We start from the raw sequence: 26,849 nt of genomic DNA, 5'->3' as shown, positions 1-26,849 counted from the left end.
TCTGCTATGGCTTCATAACAACCATTAGTTCCTCATGGTGTTTCTAGATTTTATCTTTGCAGCACAAGAGGAGACCTGACTGGGTTGACTTCATCCTGAGAGCCTCTTAAAATATCCCAAGGTATAGCTCAAATGGTTCCCCTTGGGAAACCCTCTCCAGACTGTGGTCCTGAAGAGTTCGGGACTTTTTCCACTTGAGACGATAGCTGTGCTGGTGGAGAACCTCAGGGTCAGGTCTTATCAGATTTCTCTATTGGGATGACCCTCATATAGCGGAAACCAGAGAGCAATGGCTGCTAGTAACATATTCCATCTGCCTGGGCAGCTGCAGGCACCCATGCCCACCAAGACATCAGGATTTCCAAGAACACATCAGCCATTTATGCACAGTTATCAGCTGTTTATGAAGCACCTGCCATACGCCAAACTCTCTACTACAGTCTTGGAAATCAAGTTAATAAGACGTGCATGGCCTACAGGGAGGGTAGTATTATAAACAAGTTGAGGGCTCCGAGGTACAGGCCAAGGTTCGCCTGGCTATCCAAGGGAGTGGACATCTTGACCCAAATACCATTCTGTGCGCTGCCGAACCTGAAACTGAGTAGAGAACTTTAGAGCCTCTGATCTGAGCCCCAGAGACGTTCAAGTGACTTGGCTTCAGATAAGGTCTCATCCAAAGTCAGACAGTTGAGGCTGGAGCATGGGCTGGAGCATGTGCTGGGCCATGGCCCCCCAGGGTTTTTGCTGTTGGCATGGTGGTTCCCACCGAGAGAATCTTCAGGGCTCATGGGCAGGAGTTTGGGATCCAATCCTCCCTGCAGGGCTCTCCTCATCACTGGGCAGCATCACTTTCTGTGTACGTGTCTTGTGTCTGTGCTCATCAAGCTTGTGTTTCAAAGCCACGCTTCCCTGATCCTCATACCTTGCCATGGCCTCAAAAGTAAAGTTGTAATGGTTTTCCTTTCCTCCTTCTCTTTGCCTCAGGCTTTCTCTATCCACTTAGGGAGTTCATGTGAATCCATAAAAGGGTTTGGCTGGTGCAGGTCTCTATGTCCTAAGTAGAGTTTAGCTGTGATCATTTAGGGAACCTGATGCTACCTGCCTTATGACATACTTATGATTCGATCTAAATGACCAAAGCTAATTAAATCAGAGATATGTGTATGGCAGTTCTGTCTCCACCATAAAGTAATCATTTCAACGTGTGAAATTTATTGAGCGCTGATGAAATGCCTAAGTGCTTGACATGAATCAGTTCATTTTATCACCACCACCCCATGAGGTGGGTGCTGTTATTCTTCCTCACTTTACAGATGAGGGCTCTGAGGCTCAGAGAGGTTCAGTGACTTGCCCAAGGCCACCCAGCTAGCAAGCGATGGGGTCCAGGACACAAGCACTGCAGCATGGCTCCAGAGCCTGTGCTCAAAGCACTCTACTGCTGTCGTTATTATTGTTATTGTCTCACCCAGATCAAAGCCACTCAGTTTTTGGCAGACATAGCAGGCTACCCCTTAACGGTGGCATTTGTGGGCAGCCATGTCCTGAGCAGACTCTAGGACTCATAGACAGCTGGCCCTGGACCTTTCTGCCGGGTCCTCACACTGCAGAGAGGGCAATGCTGGCCCTTTCCCTCCCACAGCGCTCCCTACGATTGCAGAAGGTGCCTTGTTCACCCAAACAGCCAGTCCCTTGTGTGGGATGAGTGTGACCATGACTCCAGTGGTGACACAATATGTCCATTTTCCTCTTTTCCATGACAGGAGGCAAAGACACCATACTGTTTGGTGACCCCGCTCTTCCCACCACGCAGAGGTCGAGATCCCCACTGCTCAAGTTCGTCGAGCAGCTCGCTGAGAACAAAGCGAGTCCCAAGGATGGTAAGCAGCCCTTGATTTCTTGCTCTTTGCCTGGCCTGTGCCTGGCACAGGGGCTTGGTGGACATCAGTCCTTCGCCTTCCTGCAGCTTCTGTGGCACTGTTGGGTCATCCCTCGTGTTTCTTCTCGTTGCCTGTGTGGGTTTGTCTTGTTTGGAGCTTCCTGCAGAAGAACAAGCATCCCTGCACTCTCAGCATGGTGGCATAGAGGTTAAGAGTGAGGGCTCAGGATCTGAGCAACCTGGGTTCGTATTCCAGCCCCACGTCACACTGGCTGTGAGAACTTGGACTGGTAACTTCAGCCTCAGTTTCCCTACCTATAAGACGGTGAGATGTGGTACCAACGTCAGGGAAATCTTGGCACATTGCCTGGCAATGTGGTAAGTGGTCTAGGAATCAGTCGGATGGAGAAAAAAACTTCTTTTCCAGGCACACTTTCTGGAGGCAGTGTGTTTTGAAGGGGATCAAGGGCCCATTTAAGGTGCCAGATGAAGCAACAGGGTCGAGAACCAGATCTCTTCCCAGGTGGCAGTCTCATTTACCTGACTAAACTATCTTTCACATCTTCCTGAGTTTTGCTCATCTTCTCCCTCCACCCCCAGTGTGGTTACCAGCTTCCAAGATGGCCCCAATTGAGCTCCACTTCCTGGCATTTGTGCCCTTGTGTAGTCCTCTCCCACACTGTATCAGCGTTGGTCTGTGTGACTGATGGATTACAGCAGAAGTGATGGTATGTGACTTCTGAGGCCAAGTTATGAAAGACATGTGGAGTCTGCCTTGCTCTCTCTACCTTGGATCATTCACTCTGGAGGAAGCTGGCTGCCATGTCCTGAGGATTCTTGAGCAGCCCTACATGATCTTCATGTGGCCTGGAACTGAGCCTTCCAGCCATCAGCCATGTGAGTGTGCCATCTTGGAAGCAGATTCTCCAGCCCCAGTCAAGCCTTCAGATGACAACAGCCCTGTTTAACATTTTGATGACAACCACATTAGAGACCATTAGCAAGAACCACCCAGATAAACTGCTCCCAGGCTCCTGAGTCTTAAGCTGCTAAGTTTTGAGATAATTTGTTGTACAGCATTAGATAACTAATATACTGAGCACACAGGTGTCACGCTTCTTTCCTGGATTGCTACATTTCCTCTCCATCTTCTCTTGCTCAGAGTCATGCCTTCAACCACACCTCTATGAAAATATTTTTGAAATTTTTTCCCAGTGGGTCCCGTCTGCAGAATTACAGTCCCATATTTCCCAAAGCACAAATTTTCCCACCTGCATATTCTATGGACTTCTCAAGTATGACATCACAACTCTTCCTGCTTCCTCTCCTTTTTGTCACTTAGCTATCCAGCAGAGTCATCATCAACCACCGTCCACTTTCCTTCTCCATCTCTATCTAGTCTGCTGCTACTATTTCTTCAGAGTTTCTTGTATCTCCATTCCTACCACCTCTGGCTTGGTTTAGGCCCTGTTGACCTTCTTGGCAAGGCTTCCATCCTGGTTTTCCTGCCTTCCAGAATCTCCTTACTCCTTTCCCGTCTTCATCCTGCTGCTGTGGGATGAAGCTTCTGGAGCACTGCTTTCCATCATGGTTGTACTCTGCTCAAAAATCTCAAGTGGCTCCCAACTGTCTATTGTTAGCTGTTGTATAATAAAACACCCCAAAACTTAGAACTTAAAGCAACAACTATGTATTATTTATCCTGAGTCTTTGGATCAGATGGGTGGTTCTGCTAATCTGAGCTGGGTTCATCAAGGCTCACTCCTGCTTCTGTACAGCTGTGTTTTGAAGCCTATCCAGATCACCCATATTAGTGCATGGAATGGTAAGAAGAGAAGCCTGGACAGGTCTAGGATTTCAACAGAGAGGTTCCCCAAGCACATGCGGGAAGAATTCCTGGAGAGAGCCCCTGACTTGTGTGGTTCCCACACTGGCCAGAAGACAAGGCTGGGACTTTCTAGCCAGCAGCATGTGGCTGTTTGCAAGGCTGGCCCGTAACATACCATAGCCCACTGTGCAGTCTGGAACATGTCTTGGCTGGTGGTCATCCCACGCCAGCATCCAGTGTCCCCATGGAGATCCAAAGCCCTCTGTCTGCTGTGGCCTGCTGAGCCCCTGGGCAGGCCCAAGCCTGCTAACCTGACATGGAGTCTGAGCCTGGCTTGATTTTCAGAAGGGTGGCATAAGTAATGGCCTGATTCAAAATGATAGCTTTCAGAGTTCCATCATTAGCTCTCATTGTTCCAACCCTGTCCTTCGCCAGCACGGGTGGCAACAAGGAAGCATTTATGTAACTGCTGTCAGTGTCTGGGATGCCCTCATCACCGCTGCATCTCTGATTAATTCCAACTGAAAGCAGCTCACACTCAGGAGGACAAAGCCCATCAGAGACCAGTTAACAAAAGAAGATGAATGTGCCCTTTGGGCCAATGTTAGGGGAGAGGGAACCCATTTTTAGAAGACCAGCAATCCTTTCTACAAAGAGCTACTGTTTTTTTCTTTTAGAGAAAATATTTTTTCTTTCTGCACTATTTGTGTCCTAATGCATTTGTATCAGTTGATTGCCTCATCATTATTGATATGTATATTGTTATTAATAAGTATTAATGATACTAATTCTGTTTGCTAAAGCAGCACGGAATAATTACTATTTGGGGGGTAATAATATTTTCCAATTCTGAGCCAATTCAGAAATCTTTCTTTTATGGAAATGGCAATGCTATGTGTCTGTTCTCAAAGGAGAAATAAAACTCCCACAGCTTAAGAGTCAACATTCCAGAATCACAGAGTTAAAGGAAGATTCTGCTCCCACAGCAAATAACCAGAGGTCCTCCTAATTAGCTCAAGAGTTGTGGTATTTCAGTAACTTTTCTTTCTCTTCTGATCACTACTTGAGTATACTTTTTAGATATCTTTTGGATGAACAAAAGCGAGAAGAGGATTGGCAAATCCTGCTGTTGAACCATAAACCAGTCTCAGAGCCTGGTCCCTATATGTTTACGGTCCTGAGACTCTGATATTCAATCTAGGCTTTCTCGGAAAAAACAAAACAAAAAAATCCGCAATAGGACCAGACAAGAGAATTACAGCCATGTCCATTCCCTTATTGCGACTGTGCCTTGACCTATAATGATGACAGCAGTGTGGCCCCCATTCCCCTCACCCCCCAAAAGTAGAGAAGTTCTCCCTGGTAATCTCAGAGGTTTGCCATTTTAAAAAAGATTCATACATTTGGATGTGAGCGGAATGTCATCTAAAAAAATGGCACAAGGCAAAGGACCGGCGAACCAAAAGGCCCCAGTGTAATTTAGACCACCCTCCCTTAGATGTAAATTAATGTAGAGAAGATTAACCTGACCTACAGTAAAAACAGTGCAAATGGTTTAGGGGTTAGGTTGTTATGGATAAGGTTAATTAATTTTTCAGGGGCACCAGAATATACTATTAAGTGTCCTGGAAGAAGTAATTTCATAAGAGTAATTTCCAGAAGGAGTTTATTCATCTCACGTTGCTGAAAAATTTAGCCGCAGAAAGGACCATAATTTATTCCTTTTGAATAAAGCTTCTTGCACTATGCTGGAAACTGGCTCATTTTGACTCCGTGTTTCCCCGTGTCTCCTGTATAACCACTATAACATTTTTTCATTTGTTAGTATGAAAATTATGTGATTGCTTCCCTGAGCTACCACAGATGTAGCTAAATGATTGTGTGAGTTAGAAATCTTTTTTTCTCAAAGTGCCATTTTAAGAACTTTTAGCAACCTGAACCTGACACAAATAAATTCAAGGACTGCTTTCATTTATTTATGGATGGTATTGAAATATATGTACTAATATATTCATTTATTCATGCATTCATGTATATGTCTATAGATTCAAACATTTAATAAGCTATTTACTGAGCCCCTGCTATAAAACACTGGCAAAGGTAAAAAATTAATCAGGTAAGATTTTATACTTCAGGTGCGTTTTGTAAGCTAATTATACATAAGTAACAATTTAAGGGTTAAAAAAGTAAAAAGTATGAAGTTCCCTTGGAGGTTCAGACACAACCTTGTGGGGATTAGGACAGTGGAAGGATTTAATCAAACAGGCTTCACGGAGGAGGTGGAGGTGGGGCTCACTCTTGAAGCTGGTCATCTTGACGCATCAAGGAATGATGGTCACGGAGGCAGCAACCATGTAAGCAAAGACGCAGAGGGCAGGGCTGGGTGCCATGAAGGGTTCGGTGTGGCTGGAGTATAAGGACACGAGGAGAAGAGTTGGCATGGCAGGTAAATGGATGTTGGGTCACTGAAGGTCTTGAATGTCAGGAGAAGCTTGGGCTTTGTTCTCAGGGTGGTGGCAGCCTTTGGAGGTTTGAGAGCTGGGGAAAGGCATAGTCATATTTGTGTTTCCGCTGTAGTGTTTCTCACACTGTAATGTGCAGCCACATCGCCTGCAGTCTTACTAAAATGCAGATTCTGAACCAGTAGGTCTGGGATAGGACACTGCATGTCCAACAAACTGCCAGGTGATGCCACTGCCGCTGGTCCACGGACCCCACTTTTAGTAGCAAAGCCTTAGGGAAGGTTCCTCTCCTGATAGGTTGGATTAGAGCAGGAGGAGCACGGGAACCTATTAGGAACTAACGTACGTTATCCTGGCTGAACAGATCTGAGTAGTTACTTTTTTAAAAATCAAGGCTTGCTTTACTCACTCATTTATATATTCATGAATTTCATTTAAGCACAAGTAATGGTCTCATTTTCAGGTACAATACTTACTGAAGTCAATGAGCTCTTAGGAGAGTAATACATAGTGGTCCATGACTAAATACAGGCTTTAGAGTATATACAAGGTTTGATCAAATGTCTGTCCCTGGGAAATTTCTATGGTCATTAAAAGGACTTAAGAGAAGGAAAATGGCTTCTTTTGAATGTGAGAAGCAAATCTGTATCAGAACTAGAGGCCTGGGGTGTGGGGACAGCAGTCAAGGTCTGCCTTGACTTCTGGGAACCACAGAGTCTAGTGTTGAACACACATGTCTGGGTGCCAAGAGTTCACTCCCCAAGTGCTTCCCAGGCATGCAGAGCCTCTTTTGCTTGTTAGGTCTGGAAGGGACATCAGAGAGTCCTGCCGCTCATTTTGTATCTGAAAAAAAGAAGGCCCTGCTACCAGAAAACTACTAGAGCTAATCAGTGAATTTGGTAGAGCACCAGGATACAAAATTAATGCACAGAAATCTCTTGCATTCCTATACACTAATGATGAAAAATCTGAAAGAGAAATTAAGGCAACACTCCCATTTGCCACTGCAACAAAAAGAATAAAATACCTAGGAATAAACCTACCTACAGAGACAAAAGACCTGTATGCAGAAACTTATAAGACACTGATGAAAGAAATTAAAGATGACACAAACAGATGGAGAGATATACTATGTTCTTGGATTGGAAGAATCAACATTGTGAAAATGACTATACTACCCAAAGCAATCTACAGATTCAGTGCAATCTCTATCAAACTACCAATGGCATTTTTCACAGAACTAGAACAAAAAGTTTCAAAATTTGTATGGAAACACAAAAGACCCCAAATAGCCAAAGCAATCTTGAGAAAGAAAAATGGAGTGGGAGGAATCAGGCTCCCAGACTTTGGACTATACTACAAACCTACAGTAATCAAGACAGTATGGTACTGGCACAAAAACAGAAATACAGATCAATGGAACAGGATAGAAAGCCCAGAGATAAACCCACACACATATGGTTACCTTATCTTTGACAAAGGAGGCAAGAGAATACAATGGAGAAATGGCAGCCTCTTCAATAAGTGATGCTGGGAAAACTGGACAGCTACATATAAAAGAATGAAATTAGAACACTCCCTAACACCATACACAAAAATAAACTCAAAATGGATTAAAGACTTAAATGTAAGGCCAGACACTATAAACCTCTTAGAGGAAAACATGGGCAGAACACTCTATGACATAAATCACAGCAAGATCCTTTTTGACCCACCTCCTAGAGAAAGGAAATAAAAACAAAAATAAACAAATGGGACCTAATGAAACTTAAAAGCTTTTGCACAACAAAGGAAACCATAAACAAGACAAAAAGACAACCCTCAGAATGGGAGAAAATATTTGCAAATGAAGCAACTGTCAAAGGATTAATCTCCAAGATTCACAAGCAGCTCATGCAGCTCAATATCAAAAAAACAAACAACCCAATCCAAAAATGGGAAGAAGACCTAAATAGACATTTCTCCAAAGAAGATATACAGATTGCCAAAAACCACATGAAAAGATGCTCAACATCACTAATCATTAGAGAATGCAAATCAAAACTACAATGAGGTATCACCTCACACCGGTCAGAATGGCCATCATCAAAAAATCTACAAACAATAAATGCTGGAGAGGGTGTGGAGAAAAGGGAACCCTCTTGCACTGTTAGTGGGAATGTAAATTGATACAGCCACTATGGAGAACAGTATGGAGGTTCCTTAAAAAGCTAAAAATAGAACTACCATACGACCCAGCAATCCCACTACTGGGCATATACCCTGAGAAAACCATAATTCAAAAAGAGTCCTGTACCACAATGTTCATTGCAGCTCTATTTACAATAGCCAGGACATGGAAGCAACCTAAATGTCCATCGACAGATGAATGGATAAAGAAGATGTGGCACATACATGCAATGGAATATTACTCAGCCATAAAAAGAAACAAAATTGAGTTATTTGTAGTGAGGTGGATGGACCTAGAGTCTGTCATACAGAGTGAAGTAAGTCAGAAAGAGAAAAACAAATACTGTATGCTAACACATATATATGGAATATAATAAAAAAAGGCTTCTGATGAACCTAAGGGCAGGACAGGAATAAAGACACAGACGTAGAGAATGGACTTGAGGACACGGGGAAGGGGAAGGGTAAGCTGGGACGAAGTGAGAGAGTGACATGGACATATCTACACTACCAAATGTAAAATAGATAGCTAGTGGGAAGCAGCTGCATAGCACAGGGAGATCAGCTCGGTGCTTTGCGACCACCTAGAGAGGTGGGATAGGGAGGGTGGGAGGGAGCTGCAAGAGGGAGGGGATATGGGGATATACATATGCATATAGCTGATTCTCTTTGTTATACAGCAGAAACTAACACAACAATGTAAAACAAGTATACTCCAATAAAGATGTTAAAAAAAAAAAAAAAGGCCAAACAGGTCATCCTGATCACAAAGCAAGCAAATAGGAAAATGGGGGCTGGATGCTAGATCTCAGGGCCCCATGTTCTCTCCCATCCCCCTCCAGCTGCAGCTAGAGAATTTCTGTTGTACAGGTTTAGAAAGAACAGTTTAGTGAGGCAGGGTAGGGAGCTTGAAGTTGCTTTTGCATATAGCAGTTTATTGGAAGTGAGAAAGCACAAGCGGTCTGCATCAAAGAATGAGGTGCTGATGGAGATGGGGGTGGAGGTGCTCAATCCCTCCCTAACTCTCCTTCTGTTTCCCACACAGAGAGCAGCCAGAACCTCGTTTCATTACTAAAGAGCCCCAGATCTTCCCTGAGCTACAGAACCTACAAAACCTTTGTCCTCAGGTTAAATATTTCATGGGCACAAGGAACCACCGTCAGAGAGCGAAGCAGGCGATAACCAGGCGCCTGGAAAGGAGGGGTTACAGACATGGCCCACGTGATCCCTTTCCCTCCATTAATGACACAGGAATCACCAGAGTGGCTGCTTTCTTTTTTGTGGGTCCTGTGTTCCCTTCAGCAGCATCTTCTATGTCGGAGGCCTCGCAGCAGTGGGCCCGAGGTTGGGAGGAGAGGGGAAGTAAGGGCTGACTTCCAGCCAGAGGTTTGATGCTGTCCCTGGTCTGTTTCAGGGGAGGCTCAGAAGCAAGAACGAGATGAAAGTCGTGCCGCTGCCGAGGCGTTGACAGTGCGGGAGGATGCTGGGAGGCCCGGCGTTAGCTCCCCAGCAAATCAGAGCCACAGGAGCCAACGCAAGCACTTTCATCCCTCATTACCCCAGCTACCTTCTGAGGAAGAAGAAGTAAACAGGCTTGGAAGGGAAATCGTGAAACCGACAGAGGAGCAGGCAGCTGCCAAACCAGAAGGGGTCACAAGAGAGAGTCCCGTGGAGAGTCGGAGGGACGAGATGGGGCCATCCCCGCCGGGCCTGACCGCCAATGGGTCGTTCCCCAAACCTTGCCCGGACTCTGCTGAGTCCAGCCAGCCTGCAGCAGAAGCTCCCACCCTGGAAGATGGCAAGGAGAGGCCCCAGAGAGTGGAGGTAGGAGGAACACCATGAAAACTTGAAGGGGAATGAGGTCAGGCATGATGACACATTGAAGGCACCCGGGATGGTAAAGAATTAAGCATCAGGACAGCTCACCGAAGTCACTTTCTCCTAAAACACCTCCAAGTCTGCAAGCGAAAAAGGACACACAGCTCCTGTTGCAAACTGTGAATATTCTGATGATGCCAGCACAGTTCGATTTATTAAATGCGGGTCCTCAAGCTTCTCAGTGTCATCTCTTTCTGCGGAAGCTGCACGCTGTGAACATGGCCAGGCACGGAATCGTGTCAGCCATATGGCTGCTTTTCGACATCCATCTTTCTGTCAGCACTTGTTTTATTAGAGATAAGATGTTTTTCTATTAGCGTTTAAAGTTGTTGATCAAAATTATGGGAAGGGCTTGAAACGGATGGGGTTTTTAATCAGATCCCCGTCTTTGTAATGATTAGGAGGCTGTAGAGTAAGGTGTAATTAAGCACAATGGGTCCAGAGGGACCCCCCCCCCCGCCCCCGGCTCCTCTCCATCACGTCAGGGCCCGGTAGGACCTCCCAGCGTGGGTGTTCTTGGCATCCTGCCTGCAGCGCTGTCTGTAGTGGCATTGACTGGCAGGCGGAAAGGGGCTTAAGTGGGCTCAGAAGGTTAGGCTTCCGGTCTGAAATCCACAGCCCCTGTTGAGACCTGTCTGCTGACTACTAGAGCTGAATTTTCCAGCCTGTAATTCTAGAGGATTAATCGACCTGGAGTGACTGGTGGGGTGGGGTGGGGGGCTGTGGATACGCAGGGAGGATGGGGACTCCAGTGGTGTTTTGATGTTTTGTTTCTGAGATGAGATGAGAGCCAGAACCTGGGAATGCTGGTTCTCTCCCTTCATCCCGGGCTACATATAGGGTTTTATGGTTTTATGGTCCTGTAGGGTTGGGGCAAGATATAGCTGCTTAGGGGCCAACCCAGAATCCCCACCACCTGAAACCTGTAGCATCACTCCTCCAACAGAATGCCGCGGCTGCTTCCCCCTGTGCTGCCGGCTACTGGGGTTTTAAAGACAGAGCTCGTGGCCCTAGAGTGGAAAGAAAGGGAAAAACAAAGTAACGTCATTACAGCCTTTGTAATGATGGGGAGGGGAGGGGACTAGGGAACCAAGTTCAAGCTCTAAGAGTGGGAAAGCAGAGAGTGGTCACCCCCACCTGCTTCTTTCCTTAGGGATAAAATTAACTTTTCTAGGCGGCATCTGGCGCTGCAGCACGTTGAAGCCTCATCAAATGACAGACCTTTCTTTGTGCTGAACGCAGTTCATTTGTCCAGGAAGACCTAAAACTAGATCCCAAAGCTCAAAACGTCCCTGAGAACCAGAAGGACTCCTTTGAGAGACTCTCCTGCAGGGAAAAGAGAAGTTCCCAAGGTGGGAGAGGTAGAAAATTCATCAATTCATCCTAGAAATCAGAGGTTTAGACCAGGCTTGGGATCCCAGGTGTGAATCCTGCAGGCACGTGGGTGGCCAGCCGCCTCCCCCCACCCCCCGCCCCCAAAACTTCCCTGCCACATTTATCTCCTGACATCACTCTGCCAGCTGGGTGGGATCCATCAGACTTTGCACTGTCTTGCTCTGAAGGAGGGCAAGATGCAGACCAGAGGGTCCCATCCTCTGCCAAATGCACCCTGGGTGGACCTCCAGCTGCTTTCTACCCACTCACCTGAGTTCACCCTCATCACCTAGCGGGATGCAGGCACGCCTGAGTCAGAGCACTGTGGCTTCCGGTGAGCAGGACATGACATCTACCCCTGCCCGTCAGGCCCCAATGCCCCATTCATCCCTCTATGCTCCAGCCTCTCCCCCTTCCCAGACTCATCCCCTCACCTTCCCCTCCAGGGAGGTCACTTCTGCAGCTGCAAAGCTTGCCCAGGCCAGCAGCCACAGAAATCATTTTCCTGTTGCACCAGGCCTAAACTCTCTGCAAATGTTTAACACTACTGCATGGGACGCCAAAGCCACCAAAGGAAAACACAGCCAGATTTAATACAATGATAATAAAAAGAAAAATCTCTCCCCACGGAAGCCTTGGTTTTGACACACAATTGGCCAGGTGCATGTCTTTAGGGCCCATTCATAACCTTCTGGAAAGCAGGGCTTATAATAAACTCCTACACATTCCATCATGGGCAAGAAAACTGCCATGAGTCCCAGAGTATGGGGTTCAGGGCAGAGGGTCATAGGGAGCGATAACCTAAGCTCTGTGTATCCAATCAGCCTGGGGGGGGGGGGTGGGTCTTGTGTTAGATGGAATTGGAGCCAATGAGGTGATCCTGTCATATTTGTAATCTTGACATTGCCCTGTACATACATGTGACACTGTCCCACCTCTGCTATCCCAACTCAACATGGTTCTTCTGTTCCACAGACATTAAAAAGAGTTTCAGCAATTACTTATGGTTGTCTTTTGTCTTTTTAAGCGTCATTGTGAAAATGTATTGCATTCTGTCCCCTACTCCACCAGATAACCCTGCATCAGTTGGGGTACTCTCAGCTACAGTTCACACTTTAAGAAACTTAAACAATAAGGAAATGAATTATATTGCATAACAAGAACTTAAGAAGTAGGGAATGCCAGGCAGGGCTGGTTCATTCAAGAAAGTTATCAAGGATCTGAGTTTCTGTCTTCCTGCTCTGCCTGCCTCGGTGTCATCTACTCCCTCATGCTAACAAGATGGCTGCAACAGCTCCAGCCATCACCTGTTCTCACATCTGTGTCCAAAGGCAGAAGGAAGTTTCTCTGTGTGTGTGTGTGTGTTTTAAGAGCAAGTAACCCAGTTCTTGTCACATTTCATTGGTCAGAATTGTCACATGCCTATATGACCATGTCACATGTCTATGTCTAAAACAGTCCTTAGCAAGGAAGATGAAATTACTCTGATGGGCTTAGGTTCATCAAGATCATTCTCTGAATTGGGGAAGGAGCCTTGTCCCTGGACATGTAGACTCTAAAAGGGTGAACACTAAAACAAAATCAGGTCTTGGGAAGTGTAGCAGAGCGGGGAATAGATTTGAGTAGATTTGAGTAGGCCACCAATAGCATTGTCTCTGAACCCCACATGTCTGTTCTTGTTTTATTTTTTCTTTTAAAAGCCAGAATATTACATTACTGATGAGTGTGGAGTTGAGGGAGGGGTGGTTGTTATTTGTTTGTTTGTTAAGAAAAACGCCATCTCATCTCTCCCATTCCCTGACTTCTTTATTATCTGTCCTATTTTGCAGCTGAAACGTTCCCACCTTTGTTTACCTCTTCAAGTGTATCTGTCCTTCCATTATTTTTCCAGCTCAGTTGCCAGCAGAATGCCGAACAGTCTGGATAAATGAAACCGAGCTGACAGGTCTCTTAATGAAAGCTTGTTTGCACACTCTGCATTTCTTGTGATCGCACTGTACCTGAGAGCCTTTAGGTGTGGATTTTTACATATGAGTGTTTGTCATTCTTTTAATTAAGGCCTGTGGAAATGGATTGGTTTTTGTAAACCAGACATTTCTCATCCCTAACTCCTCCTTCCATGCCTGCTCTGCACCTTCCTCTCCCCCTCCCCCTTTCTCCTTCTCCTGGAACAGCCTCTGTAGTTAGGAGGCCCCCGATGGTATTCAGCTCAATCCCTGCTGGAACCTGCTCCTAGTCGGCAGTCTTAAGGAAGCGAAATTCATTTTCCCATCATTTTTCCTCTTTCTGTGCCCTCACTCCCAGACACACACCACCATCATGACTTGAAGCTCTAAAAAAAGAGTTCTAGTATCAGTCATTCATGTGTTGGAGTGAATTTGGGGATGTGTTATTCCTTCTGGGAGCATTTGCACCCCAGTTCACCATCTGAATTGTTCCAAATGGACGTCCAATCTTCTCTCTAAAGAATTTCGAAGACCAGCTACTTGCTCATTGGGGTTACCTTTTCTGTCTCTTTCAAATCACAGCATGCCTTTGCCGCTCTTGGTTTCCTCTAAAACCTGTGGCTCTCTCCTGGCTGGATTGTTTCCTGTAGCCCTGTGACTTGATACCTTATTTCTCTTTGAAGAAGTTCTCTATTTGAGTCCCTTCCCTCTCTGCCCTCTGCTTTCATTTTGGAAGCCTCCCTTTGGAACAATCTTCCTCCTTAATAATACTGAGGGTACCTTCATATGACTCAGTTAGGATGTCAAAAAGCCAGAGGATTCCCCTCAACTCACTACATTAATATATTTCTTGTTTTCCAGATGTCTTTCTGAACAGAGAAAAATTTGAACATTCGAGAGATGCAGTAGAGAGCTAGGCAGTGAATCTAATTAGAAATAAGCAGAAAAATAAGAAGGACCCATCTCTCGATATTACAGTTGTTCACAAAAACAAAACAAAACAAGTTGATACAGCCTGAAGGTAATTTAAAATGTTAGATATAGATGTTCCGCCTTACATTTCATTACACCTCTTTACCAAATGAGGATTTTTTTCGGAGTCTTAGTGAAAGTTTGCATAATACTGACAAGTATGATTTTCTGGACTCTATATGAGCCCAGGAATATATTTTGGGATCTTGGCGAAGGCCAGTGATAGCCTATTAAATTTAAAAACAACGGACTTAAAAAAAAAAAAAAGCAGATCAGCTGCTGTTTTGTAATTTGATTTAAATAAAGTAACTTCTATTCAGTTGTAGACCTTGATTTAGTGGATCTATGATCATCATGTATCATAACTATATCTTTTTTGTTACCTGAAATTAAAATGTAATTTTCCTGATGTAGGTGATTAATCATCGGTATTATTTACATTATCCTCCTCCCACCCTCGCCGAAGGCCAAGGCTAGGCTGAGCATAGCTTCTAGCATATTGTAGCAACTTATCACTTGCAATCCGTCCCTAAAATGATTAGATCATATGCTAGTCGTGAAAAATATGGAGAATGTAAAGAGTTTATGCATTCAGTCAAAAACGCCAGATCTAAAATCAGTTAGTTAATTTCCTGCCATCTTTCAAGTTGACCAAAGCACTCACTGATTTGCTCTATTTTCTTACGTTTTTAGTATTTCTGTATATACATGCACTGAAAAGCCCCACTTGGAAGAAAAATTCACTGCAATTCGGAGAAAAAGCTTATCCTAAACATCTAAAGATAGCATTTCTAATTATTGTCGACATTGTGTTTAAACTGTGCAAACTGGAGCATTATTCTCACTTTACCAGCTGCGTCTAGGTAGAGTCATTACATCAAACGCTTCTAATTTTACAAAAAGAAATCAAAACAAGTGTGTGTTTAAGTCTCAGTGACAAACGCAAACCCTGTGAGTCAAATAGGAAAACTGATTAGCAAGCTGGCTGGGAAGTCAAAACAGCAAATATAAGAAGATTAACAAAATAGATCTGTAAGAGGAGAGGAGTAAAAATAGCCTCCAGGGGCCAAATGGGGTCCTGTGGGCGGGTCTGGTGGCACACATCCGGTTCTGTGCGGGAGCCAGATGCCTGCCCTTATGGGCGCCAGTCTTTCCTTCATCTTGGCCCCTCCCCCCAAGAGTTGGGATCACAGAATTCATCTCAGCTGGCCTCTTTTTTTTTTTTTTTTAAAGATTTATTGATTGATTGCTATGTTGGGTCTTCGTTTCTGTGCGAGGGCTTTCTCTAGTTGCGGCAAGCGGGGGCCACTCTTCATCGCGGTGCGCAGGTCTCTCACTATCATGGCCTCTCTTGTTGCGGAGCACAGGCTCCAGACGCGCAGGCTCAGCAGTTGTGGCTCACGGGCCTAGTCGCTCCGCGGCATGTGGGATCTTCCCAGACCAGGGCTCGAACCCGTGTCCCCTGCATTAGCAGGCAGATTCTCAACCACTGCGCCACCAGGGAAGCCCTCAGCTGGCCTCTTAATGGATGCGGAAATCCTTCTTCCAAACCGAAGAGGTAGCAGCCTTGCCTTTACTTGAATCCTTCTAGTGACACGACACTCACTACCTTTCAAGGTCATCCAATCCATGACTAGGTAGCTATTTTTGACCTTAGCCATTGTTATTAGTTAGACATTCATTAGATCCTTAGGCCTTCACACTATGCTATACACCTCTCATGAGTAACTCTTGATTTAATCTTCACAACAGTCCAATGTGATAGTCTTATTTTACAGATGAGAGAGCTCAGGCCCAGAGAGGTGAAGTGACTTGCTCAGGTCACACAGCTTATAAGTGTGGCTGAGCTGAGGTTCCAAACAGGCCTTTCTACCTCAGCCTGAACTGTCAGCCCCTGTGCTATATACATTCCTGGCCCTTATAGTGAACTGTAATTTGCCCCTCTATTATTTCCTCTCTTTGTTTCTTGGTTCTGGAGCCCCATAGAATAGTTTATCAATCCCACTCCCATGAATGGACACGACAGAAATGAAGCGGATCTGCGAGGGTATTTCTTCAGTCTGGGGGGGTCAAGGGTAGTGAAGAGAGAAACTAAAAACAGAAGGTGCTGTGGTCTGAATGCTTGTGTTCCCCCCAAAATTCATATGTTGAAATCCTAACCCCCAAATATGATGGTATTAGAAGGTGAGACCTTTGGTAGGGGGTCCCAAAGTCATGAAGGGGGAGCCCTCATGAATGAGACTGCTGCCTTAAAAAAGGCTTGAAAGAGATCCCTCACCCCTTCTACCACATGAGAACACTGCAAAAAGGTATGGGCTATGAGTCCCAAAGAGGGCTCTCACTGACGATGCTGGCGCCCTGATCTTGGACACCCAGTCTCCAGAACTGTGAGATAAATTTCTATTGTTTATAAGCTACCCAGTCTGCAGTGTTTTGTGATAGCAGCCCGAACAGATCAAGACAGAAGACAAGCAATGAGAAGCACCAGCCTCCTTCTGAAAAATAAGTGCAAACTTCCCTCGATGATCCTGAATTAACCTATAATCTGGGCGGCAGAGTCAAAGATGGGGTGTTGGCTTTTTATTCCTGTCCATCGTGTGTTCCTATGTAATTGCTGCCTTGTTTCCACAACTTTTAATTGCGGGGGTAGGCAAATGCCTCTATTTGAAATCAGGATATTTAAAGACTCAGTTTGCTAATTCCCTTTTCAGTGCTGACCCGTACATTTCAAGTTAATATTTCAAACCATCACCAAACCAAAGTTGGTACCGCTCGCCTGACATGCCGTAAAGCCAATCTACTGACACTGCCTCGTGGTGAAGGAAAGTATAGTGTTTATTGCAAGGCACCCAACATGGGGCCAAGCAAGGAGAATGAGCAGCTCGTGCTCAGAAGACCCAAAGGCCCTGATAGCTTTCAGGGAAGGGTTAAAGGCAAGGTGAGGGAGAGGGTCACAGGGTGCACGATGAGCTCATGGACCTCCTTCTGGTTGGTTGGTGATGAGGACAGGGTGATGTTTCAGGAATCTCAGTCATCAACCTTCTGGTTCCAACCAGTCTGGGGTCTACGTGCTGGTGGTCAGCATGCTGTTAACCTCTTCTACCTGGTGAGGGTTTTAGTATCTGCAAAACAGCTCAAGGATATATGGCTCAGGATATTCTCTATAGCACTTGAGGAGGAACTAGAGGTCCTTGACTTTGTTTCATAACTAGACTATTATTGTCTTGCTTGACTGTTTTCCTTTGTTTCTGCATTTTCTCACTTCTGTGATTAAATTTGCTCTCTGGAACCTGGGGAAGGCGTAGGAGGCTAGAGCTTTTATACAAACTGGTGGGGTCAGGGGGGGACACAAGGGGTCTGTCCCTGGGAAGGCCTCGCAGAGTCCTGCTCAGTTTCAAAACCAGTGAGAACCAGTTGGTGGAGCAAATTCACCAGGCAATAGCCTTTCTTCCCACTTGTCGCTTGGGCTCAAGGAAAGGGTTTTAAATAACAAAGTAGTCCTAGTAGGAGGTAAAAATAACCACTGGGGATGGCTTTCTGGCTAAGGTTCAGTTTGACTCACTGCCTTAAGAGTCTGGGAGAAACAGAAGCTGCCTCTGAGGAACCAGGGTGGGAAAGCCACAGCTAGGAAGTGGGTCTACCCCAGGATGGATACTTCTATTCAATAAATGAAAGTGAATACACAAGACTGATCTAGTCTGTGTATAGATTATAATTTTCACAAAGAGAGGCAGAACCTCCATCAAGCCTTAATCAAGACCAACCTGCCTTTGGACCCCACTGCTTCCAACTGCTTTTGTATCAAGAAGTCAAGAAGAGCATTGTCCTGGTTGTGGAGAAGGCTGACAACTTTAGATACCAACACCAACCTCCCTATAACTTGCCCAGGGACACTGCCTCACTGGCCCTGTCTCCGCCCTATGGGAAATGGACCTCAGGCTTCCCACAGAGGCAGATGTGAGAGGCCACTGGGCCCAGTGAGTTGGTGTACCGCCTATGCCAGGCCAGCGGCTCCAGCATCAGAATCACCGGGAAGCTTGTTGCAAATAGATTTTCTCCTCTCCCTTTGGATTCTACAGCTCTGGCATGTGGTCCAGGAAGCTGTATTTTTTTTTCCCATTTCCCTAAGTGATCCTGGTTTCCTCCCTCTTGCGAGCCACACCCCAAAGGCATGATGATCAGTGACTGAGCCTTGCAGCCAGCAGAGCTGGGCAGGGGAGAAGTCCTAAGTGGTTTGGAAAGCATCTTTGCCATTCCCCAAAAAATAGCTGAGTGGGGAGAGAAGCCTCAAATAAACCAAAAAAGTAACCAAGGCCCCCATGCAGTACTGAATTGCTAAGTTTTTAATGTGCAACACGAAGACTGCCAAACAGCCCACAGAGGCACAGCTCTCTGGGGTGTGGGGTTGGGGGAAGAGCTGGAGACACGGGGCAGGGGTGCCTAACTGCAGGCTGCACTGCACATACTGGGGAGGGGGAGGGGGAGAGGCAACTTTAGGAGGGGTCTCAGAGTGCCTAGGAGGAACCTAAAGGGGGTGGGGGTAGGTAGGTTCTTAGGGCATTGAGGGATCTCAGGGCTCACTGGGTGAGGGTGAGGGTGCCAGGGTGGAAAGGGGGGAGTCTGGAAGACCCTCAGGGTAAATGGGGATATTTCAGTATCTCTGGGGGTCCTCAGAGCACCGGGTGCCCTCAGGATGAAAGGGGGTGTCTCAGTATACATGGTTGGAGACCTCAGGGTGGAGGGGATTTTCGGCGAGATCCTAGCCATGGCAAAAGTGGTACCTCAGAGTAGGGAGTGTCTCTGGGAACAGAAGGAGAAAAATCAAGATAAGAGGGTGGGGACGCGGGTCACATGGAGCGGATCTTGGGCACTTGGAGAGGTGTCAGGGTGTAGAGGTGTCCCAGGGTTCTTGGAGTGGTGTCAAGGCATGGAGGGACCCTGGGATGTGTAGAAGAGGTCCTGGGTCACATGGAGGGCATCTTGGGCGCTTGGAGGAGAGTCAGGGTGTAGAGGGGATCCTGGGGCACTTGGAGGGGTGTCAGGGTGTAGAAGGGGTCTCACAGCACAGATAGATCCACGTAGAGGGGGGCCTGGGCCACATGGAGGGAATCTCGGGAGTTTGGAGAGGTGTCAGGCGTAGAGGGGTCTTGGGGTACTCGGACAGGATCTCAGGCACTTGTAGGGGTGTCAGGGCGTGGAGGGGCTCCCAGGGCACGTGGAATGGGTCTGGGGCGTGGAGGGAGCTCTCGGGCCGCCCGGGTGGGGGGCTCAGCTGGCCTTGCACTCGCTCTCTCGCCGCCGCTTCTTGCGCTCCGCGTGCTCCTGCGCCTGGCGCGCCCAGTCCCCCGGCCCGCACAGGCCCACCACGCAGCAGGCGAGCCGGCGGCCCGCGTTGCCATTCTCCAGGCTGGCCTGGTTGCCACCACGGCCCAGGTCGTCCTCGCCCTCGTGGATCACCACGGCGCGGCCCGCGATCGAGTGCGGGCCGGAGAGCGAGGCGGCCAGGCCGGAGCGGTACTTCCAGACTTGGCCGTCGCGCACCACGAAGTTGCCGAAGTCGCCCGGATGCTGCGGGTGCGGCACGGCCAGCGGGTTGTAGTGCGGGCCGGTGGAGTCGCAGCCCTGGCTCAGGTCCCCGAACTGATGCACGTGGATGGCGCGGCTGGTGCCGTTGGGCTCGGCCGGGAACCCCTCCAGGTGGAAGAAGGCCTCGAGCAAGGCGCCGGGCCGGAGCTGCCGGAAGAGCACGACGCCGCTCACCCGGGGCTGCGCCGCGTCCAGCGTGGCCGACGGCAGCACCGGGCAGGCGGCGTAGAGCGCGGCGTCCTGGCCGCCGCCCGCCGCCCACCGGTGCGTCAGCTCCTGCCAGATCTCCGTCACTTTGGCGTATATGTCACGGATCTGCTCCCTCATGCGGGAGCCGGGCTGCTCCAGGTCCGGGTAGGTGGAGACGTCCGAGGCGCCGGACGTCAGGAGCAGGTAGGCACAGAGCAGCGCCAGCATGGCCGGAGTCGGGCACCTGCGGGAACCCCCAGTGGGTGGGGGCAGAGCGAGACTTAGTCACTGGAAACCTGGAATCCCAGGGACCAGGGTGCCCTTGAATCCAAACCCTTCCCGCCAAGGGGCTTCCTTGCCTAGCGTGCTTTTTGTTCTTTCGGCCCCTGTCTCTTCAGGGCCTGCTGCATTCCAGGAACTGCGTTAGGTGCTGTGGTTGTAAAGATGGATGGCACATAATCTCAAGAAACTCAGGAGGATCTTTCTGAGCCACAAATCTGATGATGGTCCTCCCAAGTCCCATCTCCATAGCGTGGGGAGTCCAGGACAATTGGCCCAGGGGTGGGGGGCTGTCTCAGGATACATGAGGGAGGCTCTCATGGCCCTTCCAGATCTCCTCCCTCTCCTCATCTCTGCCCCTCATCTCCTGCTGCTCTCTTTCTGCATCCTCTCTTACACAGGCAGCATAAGGTTTGCTGCCGTGCTTCTTGCACTTGCTGTGCCTTCTCTCTCTCTGAAGTGCCCTAGCCCCTCTTCTCTGCCGTGCTCAGTAGACTAAAGCTAGAAACTCAGTTTTATTCATCAGTATCTGCAGCATCTGGGCCTGCACTTGGCAGTAGGAGATGTTTAATATGTGACTGTTGAATGAGGAGTTCACTGACAGACAGATGTGTCATCAGATCATTCCAATGCCATCCTGTAACTGAAGATGGAGCCTTGTTCTGGGGAAGGACAGAGTAAGGAGTGCCCATCTCCCTGGGAGACTCCAGGAGGGCTTCCCAGAGGAGGTGACTTTTAAGGGTCCCACAAGACAAGTAGGAGTTTTTCAGCCAAGCCAGGTCAGAAGTCCATTTCAGGCAGGAGGCACAACATGATGTGTTCACAGGCTGTGAAGGGACACAGTTCGTTTTGGGGATGGGGTAATTCAGTGTGGCTGGAACATGGCCTGTGCCACCAGAGAGGAGTCGAGGCTGAAGAGGGAACGCTGAGCCAGGGATGGAAGGGCTGGCTTTTCTGTGCTAAGGTGTGTGGTTATTAGCCAGGAGGCTAGTGCTGGTGGAAGTTTTTAAGCAGAAAAGTGAGTGTTGAGATAGTTTTTAGTTCATTAAGTCTGGCAGGAGAAAGGATGTGGGCTGGATTTGGGGGATGGAGAGGACAGGAGAGAAGGGCAAGAAGAAATGGAGACACAGCGGAGAAATAGAGGTAGTCAGAGGGTGATGAGTTAGGAGGCAGTAGCAGCGATCCAGACCAGAAATGGTGAAGGCTTTTACCAAGGTGGAGGCAGCATGGATACAGGAGACATTTTGGGTACCGCTGGCAGTGGGGAAGAGGAGTTGAGGATGACTGAGTTCCCAGCAGGGGAGACTGGGTGATGGATGGTGGTACCAGGCCCCGAGAAGAAGGGAGAGAGGGCAAGTTCAGCCCGAGCCTGCTGAGATGCGAGATCCCAGGTGGGATGTTCAGCAGATGGTTGTAAATGGGGCTTCTGGCCTTTGGAAGAGGCAGTGTAACTGGGAGGGGTTCTCAGTGTTGGCTGCACATCAGATTCTGGTTCTTAAAATTCAGACACCCAGGCACCACCCTAAGAGATTCTGATTCAGTGGGCATGAGTTGCTTTGTTTTGTTTAAGCTCCATCAAAGATTCTGGGACCCAACCAGCAATTTTATGGTGAGACACATATACCATATTGCATAACCGCAATATCATGGGGGAAGTTACTGACTCTCTCTTAGCTGTAAAACAAGGCTGGTAAGACCACCAAGGGCCACCAGGAGGAGTAAACGAGATATGAGATGCCAGGCTATTTTCACATTTTTCAGTCTGCCCACAGGGATCAATGCTGCCTCCAAAGAGCTGGTTTGAGGGTCAACTGCACTTTCAAAGGCCTCCTCCGACCCCCAAGCAGGTGCCATTTTAAAATTAAATTCTGGAGTTGAGTGTTTATTCTTTCCATAACCATTACAGAAAGGCAGTCTAGTGTGGTGATTAAAAGAATGGATTCCGGAACTCACTGGACCTGAAGCCTGACTCTGCCACTTTACTTACTCTTTAAGAGTTAGCATAGCTAGCACACCATTGTAAAGCAATTATACTTCAATAAAGATGTTTAAAAAAAATAATAATAATAATAATACTAAAAAAAAAAAAAAAAAAAAAGAGTTAGCATAATTGTTATTTTGGTTGCAGAGTAGCAGAGAAAATGCTGGACTGCAAACTCTAGTTGGGCTCCCCCTCCTCTCTGAACCTCAGTTTTCTTATCCGCAAATAGAGATAATAATACTTACCTTGGAGTCTTGCTGTGAGGCTTAAAAGACACAATTAGAATTGCCAACATTTACTGAACACACGTGAAGGCACTGTTAAAAGCACTTAGCATGTGTTAATTCATTTAAGCCTCACAAAAACCCTCTGGGGTGGTGCATTGTTATGCCCATTCTAAAGTGCAGGAAACTGAGGCACAGAAAGGCAAGTGTCTTGCCTGTGGTTACACATTCAATAATAGCTGAGGCAGGATTTGAAAAAGGTGTGGCCTGCTCCAAGCCCAAGGTTTAGGCACCACACTGAACAGCTCTCATCAAGGCACTTAGCCCAGAGCCTGCTACATAGAAAATTCCTAGTAAATGGCAGCTCTTAGCTATCAGAGAGAAACTGCTGATAGGGATTTCAGGAACCATCGGCTGAAAGATGCTATTGCGGCTGTGGGAGGAGGAGGTGGCCAGGAAAGGCTCCGAGAAGGAGTGACAGGTAGGAGAAGTCCAGAAAGTGACATCAAGGGAACCCCCTCTGATGTGGCCTGGTTACTACGCTGAAGCCCCAGGGAGTGGGGGTGGGAATGGAGGAGCATCCCCAAGGCCAGACCTTGGCTTCAAGGTCTCCATCATCACCGACCACCCCTCTCCTCCTGAACCGGTCCTGGCCCTCAGGAGGGCTCTGCCAATTGGAAGGTATTTCCTTAGAAACAAACAGCAAAGACAGATTGTTTTGGATGTGTCCACAAAGCTTTCTTTTCCAAGAATGCTTGGGTCATAATGAACACTTGAAGGAGATGTTCTTCTCTTAAAAAGAGAACTCTTCTTAAATCCCAGGTAAATCCCTGACTCCTTGGGTCTTAAGCTTTTCACCTCGAGCCCTCAAGGCCCGCCCGCATAAGGCTAACCCTTCTGGCTCAGTCTCTCACTCAAGTTTGATCTGTGGATGACCAAGTGGTGTTTGGAGGGCCCGCTTGGTCCAGAGGGGAGAACATAGTCATCAGAGACAGGGGACAAAGCAAGCCTCCGAGCCGGTGCCTCCTTCCTGGGTCTGGGTCTGGGAAGGCTGCGGCCCCCGCGAAGGCTCCAGTGTGTTCTAATAACTGGGCGCCCTCCGAGAAGGGGTCCCGGCTGTGCGCCTGAGCCAGCCAGGCCCTCCCTTTGTGCCTCCCCTAAGCAGGTGGCTTTTCCTCACCACCCATGCCAGGCAACATCCAGAAACATCCGCCGTCCTCACCCCAGATTTCTTTTTTCTCTAACCCGGAGGACGCTGAGGGCCTCTTGGCCTGGCATCAGCAGATCCGAGACCAGTCAGTTCCTCCTCCCCCGTTGCCTTCCTCACCCCTCTCCCCGCCTCCCCACTCCTCTGCTTTACAGCAGCTGGGCTCTGTCAAGAAGCGTGTTTCTCTCCCACGAAAATGATCATATCCTTCTCCTATGAGAGACTGGATGCCCCGCCCCAGTTTCAAACTCGATAAGCACACTCGGAGAAGAACGAAATGAACCTCGACTTTGCACTCACCTTTCCAGCTCTTCCAAGAGAGTTTTCCCTCCTGGGACCTGGGGAGCAGCACCCCGCCAGCCGCCAGCCGGTCGCAGGAACACGGAGCGGGCTCCCGGGCTGTTTGTGGCCGTGCAGGGCAGCCTCGGGGGAGTGGTCACCGCGAAGAAAGAAGGTCATTGGGCCGGTTTAGGGAGGGAAGCCGGCCAGGCAGTCCTTGTTGTGGAATTGCCTCACCTCCTCCAGCTCTGTCACCTCCCCCCACAGCCCCGCGTTCCCTAGCCAAGTATTCCTTTTCGTGACTTCACTGGTTTGTGCAGACATAGCAAGTGACCTTCAGGGTGTAGCAGGGGAATAAAAAATAGACCGAAAATAGCCTGTTTGGAGACATGTACAATGGTCTCTTTCTTGAGAGGCCCTTTTCTCTCCCCTGATTTCCTCAGCTATTGATTTATTTTTGCTGGATGCATCTAAGATGGAAATGGACGCCCGCAAATATGCGTGATATTTCCTCCAGAACTGTGAGGCCACACCTGTGAGAGGTGAGACGCAGGTGGGGACTCAGGCTGCAGAGTCCCAGCTGTGTCACGTCCTAAGGATGTGCTCCTGGACCAACTCCCTGTGCCTCTGTTTCATCATCTGTAAAATGGGGAGGCGAGGCTAACCCGATGCCCCAAACGTTATCACGCGCATCCTGTTCTCGCTTCCTTATTAAAGTTATGGAAGAGTCTTTTAAAAGAGTGTGGTCTGAGAGAACCATGAATCTTTCCCTCCCCCAAGGCCCTTTCTTCCTTTGCGGCCATGATCTTTTCTCAATCACAGCAGCTTTTTCCAGAAGGAGCTTTTTTCCCCAGAAAAGTCCACATGGGAAAAGGCAGCCTGCCTGCCTGCTTGTCTGCCTGCCAGCCTTCCTTCAATAAATGCTTAGTGGGTGCTCACTCCACTGTGTGCTGGTACCCAAACCTGGGAGAGTCCCTGCCCTTTGGGGTTCATACTCTGGGGGGGGAACAGCGGTGTCAACAGATCCATCCAGTACAGAGTGGGGACTGCAGCTGGGGAGGGATGGACAGGGTCCCTAAAGACCCAAACATTAGTCCTGGCCCCAGGACAGCTTGTTCAAAATCTAGACTTCCAGGCACCATCGCAGGCTGAGTGAATCCATTGCCAGCAAGGGCTTTCTGGAATCATCTTTTTGAAAGCTGATTATTCTGGGGTACAACCAGGTTTGGGAACCTCTACTTGGCAGGAAGAAAAACTAAAGATCTTTGTCCTGGGGCAGACATTTCGCAAGATGAGGTGGAGACTTCTGAGAACTCAGAGCCTCCAGCCCTGTGTCCTGACATCAGTCCTTCTGGCTCACTGGGAACTCAGGCATCGTCAGTTCAATCCATGCCTCTCTGCATTCTGTTGATGGGCGTAGGTGCCTTTGACTAATGACTTTTCCAAGTTCCAGATGCTGCCCGCCACTCTGCCCCACCCTGAAACATCTGGTTTCTCTTTGTGAATCTTTCATCCAACTAAAAAAAATCTGTATTTCATTCAGTTCTTGAAGTAATAATTATATCAGTTTGTAACTACTGTATCCAGTGGCACTTTCTTCACTTAACCTAATTTTATTTCTCTTAAGGGCCAAGAAAGATTTCCTCCATTATGGTATTCTAGGATTGATATTAAAGTCCATATTCACTTTCCTTTTTATGGCATTCTAGGGGAAATTTGCTTTTTCTCCCACCCGACCCCACCAACATTCATGGCCCTTTCCTTTGGCAACTGCACCTCAATTTCCTGCTTGGAAACCACTGCATTTTCAGTCCATGCAAGTGGTGTTGATTAACCCCTTGCTCCAGAGGTGGGCTCCTGACCAGTCATAACATTGCATTGGTTCTGGGATAATCCATTCAGAGCCAGTGAGATTCAATGACATTTTTGCTGGGACTGTTGTAAGAGAGGTATCTTCTCTTTCCCAGTGGACTTGAAACTGGAGGAGAAAGAGTGGAGTTATTTCAGCCCCTAAGGGAGAATCTGTCTGAGGATAGGGCCAATGGAGGGAAGTGGAATAAAAGTAGAGTGAAATTTGGACTTAATTGCAGTGTTTGAGCCCCTGGATCCAGCTGTACCTGAAACTCTGTTTTCATTATGTGAGTCAAATACATTCTCTTTTTGCTTAAGTTGTTTGGGTTGCATTTTCTTTTTTTTTTTTTTAAGATTTATTTATTGATTGATTGATTGCTATGTTGAGTCTTCGTTTCTGTGCTAGGGCTTTCTCTAGTTGCGGCAAGCGGGGGCCACTCTTCATCGCGGTGCGCGGGCCTCTCACTATCGTGGCCTCTCTTGTTGCGGAGCGCAGGCTCCAGACGCGCAGGCTCAGTAGTTGTGGCTCACGGACCTAGTTGCTCCGCGGCATGTGGGATTCTCCCAGACCAAGGCTCGAACCCGTGTCCCCTGCATTAGCAGGCAGATTCTCAACCACTGCGCCACCAGGGAAGCCCCTGGGTTGCATTTTCTGCACTTGGAAGTGAACACTTTATTTAATGCTTGCAATAATTTTGTGGGATGGGTGTTAATTTGCCCACTTTGTAGATAAGGAAAGGAGGTTCAG

The 26,849-nt window shown here is 47.8% G+C and overlaps 2 protein-coding genes across 2 annotated transcripts in view; one reads left to right on the top strand and one right to left on the bottom strand.

Moving 5' to 3' along the window:
* Positions 1-12,587, top strand: part of CCDC149 (coiled-coil domain containing 149) — a 98,154-nt gene extending 85,567 nt beyond the window's left edge. Inside the window, 3 exon segments of the mRNA XM_061192140.1 lie at positions 1,761-1,877; positions 9,750-10,138; positions 10,141-12,587. Of these exon segments, the coding sequence (XP_061048123.1) occupies positions 1,761-1,877; positions 9,750-10,138; positions 10,141-10,185 (551 nt within the window). The 3' untranslated portion in view covers positions 10,186-12,587.
* A 6,246-nt stretch (positions 12,588-18,833) lies between these two features.
* SOD3 (superoxide dismutase 3) lies at positions 18,834-24,414 on the bottom strand. Its single transcript, XM_061192138.1, has 2 exons — positions 24,272-24,414; positions 18,834-20,524 (listed from the first exon to the last, which is right to left on the bottom strand). The coding sequence occupies exon 2, from the start codon at positions 20,506-20,508 to the stop codon at positions 19,774-19,776; it is 735 nt and encodes a 244-aa protein (XP_061048121.1). The 5' UTR covers positions 20,509-20,524; positions 24,272-24,414; the 3' UTR covers positions 18,834-19,773.
* Positions 24,415-26,849: the final 2,435 nt, after the last annotated feature.

The sequence above is a fragment of the Eubalaena glacialis genome, chromosome 5, assembly GCF_028564815.1.
Source record: "Eubalaena glacialis isolate mEubGla1 chromosome 5, mEubGla1.1.hap2.+ XY, whole genome shotgun sequence".
Lineage (NCBI taxonomy): Eukaryota > Metazoa > Chordata > Mammalia > Artiodactyla > Balaenidae > Eubalaena > Eubalaena glacialis.
Note: the sequence above shows the minus strand (reverse complement) of the source record. Positions and strands in the feature narration are given on the sequence as shown.